This window comes from Nicotiana attenuata, chromosome 7 (assembly GCF_001879085.1).
Source record: "Nicotiana attenuata strain UT chromosome 7, NIATTr2, whole genome shotgun sequence".
In the NCBI taxonomy this organism is placed as follows: domain Eukaryota; kingdom Viridiplantae; phylum Streptophyta; class Magnoliopsida; order Solanales; family Solanaceae; genus Nicotiana; species Nicotiana attenuata.
The window spans coordinates 105,346,952-105,355,786 of record NC_031995.1 but is presented as its reverse complement, the minus strand read 5'-3'; the positions used below and the strand labels follow the sequence as shown (position 1 = coordinate 105,355,786).

At 36.1% G+C, this 8,835-nt stretch overlaps 1 protein-coding gene across 1 annotated transcript; it reads right to left on the bottom strand.

Annotated features, from left to right (window-relative positions):
- LOC109229639 (pentatricopeptide repeat-containing protein At3g26540) lies at positions 1,981 to 7,822 on the bottom strand. The gene is made up of 2 exons (XM_019395158.1): positions 5,252 to 7,822; positions 1,981 to 2,572 (listed from the first exon to the last, which is right to left on the bottom strand). The coding sequence occupies exon 1, from the start codon at positions 7,736 to 7,738 to the stop codon at positions 5,651 to 5,653; it is 2,088 nt and encodes a 695-aa protein (XP_019250703.1). The 5' UTR covers positions 7,739 to 7,822; the 3' UTR covers positions 1,981 to 2,572; positions 5,252 to 5,650.

Sequence of the window (8,835 nt, the reverse complement as noted above, 5' to 3'; positions counted from 1 at the left end):
CAATTGAAGGGAGGATTCATAAAAGGAGATAGGACAAAGCACATTTCACCAAAGTTATTTTTCACACATGATCTTCAAAAGAATGGTAATATTAATGTGCAACAAATTTGTTCAAGTGATAATACGACTGATTTGTTCACAAAATCTCTACCGACGTCAACCTTCAAGAAGCTAATGCACAAGATTAGGATGCGAAGGCTTAAGGATGTGAAATAATGCTCTCATCAGGGAGAGTTTAATACGCGTTGCACTCTTTTTCCCTTACAAGGTTTTGTCCCACTGGATTTTCCTTGCAAGGTTTTTAACGAGGCAACCAAAAGGCGTATTTTTAGATATGTGTACTCTTTTTCCTTTACTAGATTTTTTTCCCCTTGAGTTTTATTTTAGTTAAGCTTTTAATAAGGCACATTACTTATTGAGTAGACATTCAAGGGGGAGTGTTATGAATAGAATTGTAATTAGAGTGAATGTCTATCTTTTAGAGAGTTTTACTTTGTGGCTAAGTCATTTTCCCCCCTATAAATAGAGGTGTTTTACCCCATTGTAAATCATCCCGAAATTCAATAAGAATTACTCTCTCTTTCTCTGCAATGTTGTTCTTCTACTTTATTATTTTATTACATTATTCTTTTTTCTTCTTAAATATAAGATGTTTTTCTTGTAGTGTGAATGTTTTAAAGATTATCACTATAAACTTTACAACAAATAACTTAAAAATAATTAAAGGGTATGCATTAAAATTTATCAATAAAATAACAGATTAATTTTAAATCCAAAACTACTAAAGCTTCCTATACATCATAAATCAACCTATAAACCTAATAAAAAATATCTATAAATAAGTTTACAAAAGACAAGAATACAATTTTTATAATAATTATAATTGTATTATAGTAATAATAAACTATTATGTATTTTAATATATGTTTGTTAACTTATACATTTTAAAGCACAATTCCAATTAGATAATTGAAGCTTAAATAAGATACAGAAATTCATATATCCAAATTAATAGTAATAAATTGAACGTATTTCTTTATAAGAAATTTAAGGATGAAAATAATAGAAAATAAAATACATTATAATAAGTCATCATTTTTAATATTTTTTTTTTTTGGCATTCAGTCCTACTAATGATAGCTTCACTATATTTTTTTTATATTAAACTATTTATCGTAAATATTAACCAACCGTAATTATTTTTTAGACTTTGTAATTTCAAGTCACGACCATTGAAATCTCCTACACAAAGTAAAACCAAACCTATAAACATATTAGGACGAGTAAAAATATTAACTATAACTAAATTTACAAATGCCAAGACTACATCTGAAAATAATATAATTATACTAATAATAACTATAATGTATTTTAAGGTTTTGTCGAACTTTTACATGTTAAAGTAGAAACTCAATCAAATAAGTGAAACAAAAATAAGATACCGAAATTCATATATCGAAATTATACTATGTATTTTATATGAAATTTAAGGATGAAATAATAGGAAAAATATGTATTGTAAATAAGTTATCATTTTTTTCCCCTTGCATTTACTCCACCAAATGACGATACCTCACTATATTAAATTATTTGTAAGATATTAATTCAACGGTACTCATTTTTCAGATTTTATATTTTCAATATTAATTTTTTTTCGAGCTATAAGACCAACCTTTTTATTCTCTTTTGTATTTTGTTTTTAGTATTAGGCAACTAAAATAACAATAATTTTCATAAGACCACATGTGTCCTCATAAATCACAATAAAGTATCTAAAAACTTATTTCAAATATGATTTCTTCATTTATTGGGCTAACAAAATGAGAACAACATTCAACCTTTTCAAGAATATTTGTTTAACTTTTATTATATAATTTATATTAGACAAATACATAGTTTGATATATTTACAGAATTTTTAAAAGATTATGTTCTCATTAATATAGGTACACGCGCAACGCGCGTACCGTAAAGCTAGTAATAATAATAATAGTAATAGTAATAAGCCTGACTTGTAGTGAAAAATCACATTTAACTTAACAAAATTTGAAAATCTCCCCTTTCATCCATAGCAGATATTGTAGTTCCAGGATGTCCTTGAATTTGCTGTTTTTACCTTCTTATATGACTTAGAACTAGACTTATTATTACCAGCCTTATTCCACTGCTTGTTGTACTACAATGAACTCTTCTATTGGCCTCTGGCCAGATACACTATGAAGAATCCTGAAGTCAGCTTAACCCAATCCAGTGTCATCTTTGCATCCATCTGTCTGAGTAGTCTTGTCAGCTGGTCCAATGATAGCAACTGGGGTGCAGTCCACAATGGTTCTTTCACACACATTTACTTGTATCACATCTTAATTAAGAACAATTTCTTCGCCCATGTTCACCTTAGACTAGTTCTACCATGCTCAAGTGAAAAGGCTGACAGTGCCGAGTTCGTTCTCTGAAGCAACTTTGTCAGAATACTACATCCACTTTCTATGGGGATTGACCTTGACTTGTTGTTTGATTGAATAGCTTTCTGTTCTTCACTGGCCATCGATCTGTTTCTGCCCCAATTGGATATCCTATTGCAAGTGAAAAAAGAAGTTTCAGCAAGTAAGACAGCTAGGTTTTCATCTGCCATGCGACCAAACATATACTACTGAATAGGTACAAGGAAATGAAACAGTAAATTCAGAAGTACTCCTTAAATTAAGTTCTCATGTCCTTACCCAACTTTGATTGTAGAAACTCCAATCAGCTTTTTCAAATTCTCTTCTAAAACTATTCATACAAAGATACGCACATATATCCATGTCATGTACTTGCTTATTATTTTTATGGCCAAGAAATCACAAGGGCCAATGGCGCATGGTTCAAAACTTGGTGGATATGGGCCCGCTCATCTACCATTTTCCACTTAAATACAAGCATGCATTTTCTGTAGCAGGATTCGAACCCATGACATTCGCCTAACCCACACATCACGTGCTGCACTGTTAACACTAAACAAAGCCCTCACCTCGGAGCACTTGCCTACTTAAAAAGAGAAAAACCAAAACGAATAAAGTATTTAGCAAATGTAATTGCTTAAAACAATAATTTTTATTTTCACGAGTGTTGTGGACATAACTAAAAAAATACCCATATTGCTTCCCCGTACTTAAAAAAATTACCTGTCTTGACAAGCTATGAGATTGAGAAAAGGAGTCTGAATATTTCCAAGAAAAAAATTGAAGCACTTCATTAATGTGGCACCCATGGTGGCGCATTACCTTTATCAAAAGAAGAAACTAACATGGTGTGGCACTACAGAAGTATAGAAATACATCAGAGTTGTCTCACATCAGAAGTATAAGTGGAATAAAAAATTTAACCCTCCAGAAAAAGGTTTTCTACACCTCATAAATTCTCCTAATTCTTCCCTCCAAATCAACCAAAAAATACAAAAAGGTCAACCTCCAAAAGTTCTTTTCTTCCGGCGTTCAACTTTCTTGCCCTCCAACTTGCTACGATTTCTTGTTGCGGAAGATCATGGGTTTCACTAGCACGCAATCAGACCAAAGCAAATAGAGAAAAAGAAATAATACTAGGATTTAACGAGATTCGACCAAACCTACGTCCTCAGGGCAGAAGCAGAGAATTTTCCATTATAAATGCGAAGAATAGTACATAGATCCCCTATTACAACCGCTTTATATAGATCACAAGTATTCGGCCAATTTTTTGGTAAAGGTTGATTTATGTGAAGAAATTGCAGTGAGAGTGGTGATAGTAGATTTCTAATTTGGAGGAGATGAGGAACGAGTTGAAGAAAGTGATGGAGCAGTGGAGCAGTGCTGGAGGTTGTGGTTGTTGGGTGGTATCTGGTCTAGTTTTAAGGTGGTGGTTCCGATTTTTCTAGTGGTTTCAATTTTCCGGTTGAGGAGGTGAAAATGAGAGGAGATGCTACGATAGTTACTATGAAAGCCATCACCGGTGATGAAGGTGATGGAACTGGTGGTTCTTTTCTCATTGCTGATGTCGCGTTGGGGTATTGATGGGTTTGATAGTTGTTTTGCGGGGTGAGGGTTGTCTTTTCTGGTTGAAGGATGGCGCTGGCAAGAAAGAGTGACCATGGAATCTCAGCCATACTGGATGGGAGGTGGCAGTGAGGTAGTGAAGGTGGTCTTGCCTCTTTTAAGGGGTTTCAGATATGTGGTGGTATTGGTGGTGGGGGAGGGAAATGGAGATAGGAGGTGGAGAGAGGAGCTGGTAAAAATGGATGGGTTAAAAATTTCGCCACGTGGGGACACATGGAAATGCCAGGTGTTAGTAAGTGTAATTAGAAGTTAAAAAAAGGGCAGCCCGGTGTTAATAAGTATAATTAGAAGTTAATTTGAACAAATAATGCTACATCTCGGAATAAGGGTATGAGTGAGCTCTTTTCATGACAGGGCCTCATTTTGATCCTAACTATTAATGGAGGGAAAAGTTAGACCATTCGGCATAATTTACGGGCAAATTTGGACCTTTTCCTTCTTCTTTTAGTAGCTGGTACGATGTAGGTGCTTGGTATGAGAAGATGACCTACTGGCCCATTTGAAACCCTAGGACTGAAGATGTACTTCTGAAATATCAACTTGACCCAAAATGTTCAAACCATGACATAAGATTTGCGATACGAAGAGTATAAGATCAGAATTTCAGGCAATAAGCAGGAAAATATCCGAAGTTGTATGTTGGCTTCCAGAACCATTTATTATAAACATTTAAATAGACCTGTATAACAATTGTGAAACCATTAAGCTGTAGACGAGGACTAGGGAATTAGAAATCTTCACTGGACAAAAGAAATTTCATAAATAAGCATATATTAAAGGCAGTCGGTACAACATCATATGCACTAAAAGGGAGCAACCACATTTTCCTCCACCCAAATTATCCTCAAGCACCAAGTAAGATGCTTTAACAGAAAAAGCAACTAAAAGTTACAGAAAAAATAGGAATACACAAGAGAGCACATAACAGAACAAAAAGTACAACTTATATAATGCATAGGGAGAATATTTATACACCTAAATGAAAATAATTAACACTTATAGCCGTCCCTTTTTTTTTCAACAACATACTTCCACTTCTACCTGTCCCTTCTGTTGGTATGGTAAACAATGATCTAATCGGAGTTCCATACTTCAAAGGAAGTCTTAAGAAATTTTCTTCGTTAAATTTTCACACATGTATCATACGAAGGTAAGAAGAAATGAGTGGTGTAACATAATTACCAGGAAAAGAAAGATCTGTTCCCTATTTATCTGTTAGAAACAGCCACCATGCAGTCATTTCCTTGTCGCAAATGCCAAAACCACCACAGATGATCAGCATTTATATTACCAAGAGTTATGCAGCGGCCACCTAAACTGCAACTTCTATGTGTTGCAGTTCAAAATATTGTTGTGTTTGAATTATGCAAATACTCATAGGTTCAAGTACTTTCCCGAGATCTGAGTCTGCAATATTTGGCTCCAGTAAAGTATTGGTCTGACAGCAATCAAAATATTGTTGCAAAAATTCAAAATCAGCAAGCAGGTTGTGTCTACATGTTTTAGTGACAATAGCCTTGGCCAACCTTGTTACAAGTTAGTTCTCATCCATAACTTTGAAGCAGAATGGAATAGAACATTTCAGTCCTTCAGAAGATTAAGTTGTCTGGCAGCCCATTCTCCTAACCTTGTATTCCCGTGCTCTTTGGAAAAGTCAAAAACTCTTGTTAACATAGGGGGTGTTGGTTGAAATGGCATCTTCTTAACAAAATCTTCAAGCTCGTCAAAGAATCCATACAGACCATATAGCTTAATCATAGATTCATAATGCTCCAAACGTGGTATAATAAAGTAATCATCACTCAATGAATTGAAAAGCAGCCTACCCAATTTCACACAACCCTGAGAAATGCATGCAAGCAATACAGCTTGGAAAGTAGTACCATCAGGCTTCACACCGTCCTCCTTCATTACCTCAAACAACTGAAATAATATTTCACTTCGTTTATTATAATAACATCCCAGCATCAGAGAATTCCAGAGAACAACATCTTTCACAGGAGTCTCAATGAAAACATTCAGTGAATAGTCAAGACAACGACATTTGGAATACATGTCAACCAAAGCTCCTTTAATCACGATATCCAAATCATAACCATTTCTAATCATAAATCCATGGATTTGTTTACCATGTTCAAGAGCAAAGATATTTGCACAACCCGCCAAGAGAGTAGCAAAAGTGAACTTACTAGGTGTTGCCTCTCCTAGCATTTCCCAGAAAATTACTAAAGCTTCTTCACTCATCCTATGACGAGCATAGCTACTCAACAAAGCATTCCAAGAAACCATATCTCGGAAATGACTCATTTCGTAAAACCAAGCTCTAGCCCTTCTCAAGTTCCCACATTTTCCATACATATCAAGAAGTGCATTGGCAACGGACAAGTCGGAGTAGAAACGATGCCTATATATATATCCATGAACCTGTTTTCCCAACTCAACATCAGAAAGCCCTGCAGAAACATTTAGGATCAAACTGAGAGTCACATGATCAATGTCCCTCGTATCTTTACACATTAAAACAATTAACTCCATTGCTTCATCCCATTGTGAACTACGCGCATATCCTGCTAGCATTGCATTCCATGAAACTATATTGCGTTCAGGCATCTTATCAAAAAGCTCCCTAGCTTGCCTGGTTTTCCCACTCATGGCATATCCTGACACCATAGAAGTCCAATGAATCAAATTTTGGGGGGATAGCAGGTCAAACATCGTCCGAGCACTCACCAAATCCCCGCATTTCACATACACATCAATCAGAGAGGATGAAACCACCTCATCCTCTTCGTAATTAATCTTGATTGTAAATCCATGACTTTGAATTCCTTCACGAAATCCTCCAAAACTAGAACAAGCAACTAGAGCATTTGAGACTGTAAATGTCAGAGGCCTTGCATTAAGACTAATCATTTTGAAAAACAGAAAGACAGCCTCTTTTCCATTGCCCATCTCAAGATACCTCCTAACAATCACATTCCAAGAAACAGCATTTGGACTCTCAATTTCATCAAACATTCTCCGCGCATCACCCATTCTCCAACACTTGCCATATACATCTACAAGTGAACTCCCTAAAATCACGTTACCGCCAAAACCATATTTCAAAATGAGGGCATGCACCTGTCTAGAAAGCCAAAATGCCAAGGTAGAGGCACACGAAGCAAGAACACTTGCAAAAGTGACCTCAGCAGCAAAAATACCAGACTTATGCATATCAGAGAAAACGCCCAATGCCTTCCCAGAATACCCATTTTGTGAATAAGCAGTAATCATAGCATTCCAAGACCCACCATCTCTTTGAGGCATTTCATCAAACAGCTCTCGAGCGTCAGCCAAACACCCACACTTACCGTACGCCTCAATAGCTCGATTGAGCAAGAACACAGGTGGGGTTGGGGCGAAACTGACCAAATGGGACTCCACTTTACGGACTTCGACAATGGCCTTCTTAGAGGCAGAGATTCTGAAGAGATGAGCATAGAGATCAAAAGGGAAAGGTACTGGAGCTGAGAATAAAACAGAGACGGCCTTTCCAAGTCGGCCTAAACGAAGGTGGTTGAGGATTGTGGTAGTTAAGGCTTTTGCTTCTTGAGACCTTGGCGCTTTGGAGGTGGTGGGTTCGCCATTGATGAGATGGTTCAGAACGGAGGCTGCGTTTATGCCCATGCAAGTCGCATGGATGACTCAATTCTTACTGTCAGTTTCGGGACTCAAAAATTTAATACCATCTCATTGACAGCGCTAGATTCGGTTTTGACTGTGGCCACAAATTAATTAACATCACTTCTCACTAACTTAGCCTCATTTTTTTTTTTTTAAAGATTACGTCTAAATTTGATATCAGGATGTGCATTAAGATCTGAATACTAAATTAATAAGACTGTTTGATTTTTAACATCTGAATGTATAAAATTTATTTTTATTTAAAAATTAATAAACATAAAATCAAATGAAATACTAATTAATCTAAGTCTATCAATAAAATACATCATTTTTTTAAAATATGGTAGTTGCTGGTGGTGATGGCTAACGGTGGTGATTGTGAATGCCGACTAGAGGCGGTGGTTGGTGGCAGGTGTGGTTGATGGTTGTGGTTCAGGGTAGTATCTAGTGGTGATTAGTAGTGGTGGCGATTATGATTGAGAATGGTGGTGGTGAGTGGTGATAGTTAATAATGGCGGGTGGTGGTAATAGTTGTGATTGAGGAAGGTGGTGGTGGGTGGTTGTAGTTAATAATGATATGCAGTGCCGGTTATGATTGTTGATGGTAATGGGTTAGTTGTGGTAGTTGAGGGGGGTGGGTGTTTTTTGTGATTGAGAATGATGGTGGTAGGAGTGGTGTGGATGGTGGGTGGTGGTAGTCGATTATGGTTGCAGTTATGATTGAGGATGATGGTAGTGGTGGTGATTGAGTATGGTGGTGGTGGCGGCGACATGGTGGTAGTTGATAATGGTAGGCGGTGGCGACAATTAATAATAAATATAGATGACAGCATCTTAGTGAAATTAAGTCTCTGCTATGGATCTTAATCATACAGACCTATTCAGACTCATTAAGTGGGTGTGAAGTAGAAAAAACAAACACACTTAATGATTAAGATCTGAATAATTAAGATTCACACTTTAAAAATAAATGCACTTAATGTCTGAGATCTGAATGATTAAGATTCAGACCTCCATTAAGTGCAAACAAATGAGACTTTAGAGTGGCCAAACTTTTCCGAGACCAAAAGTACTTTTTTTGTTGTTGTTGTTGATAAATT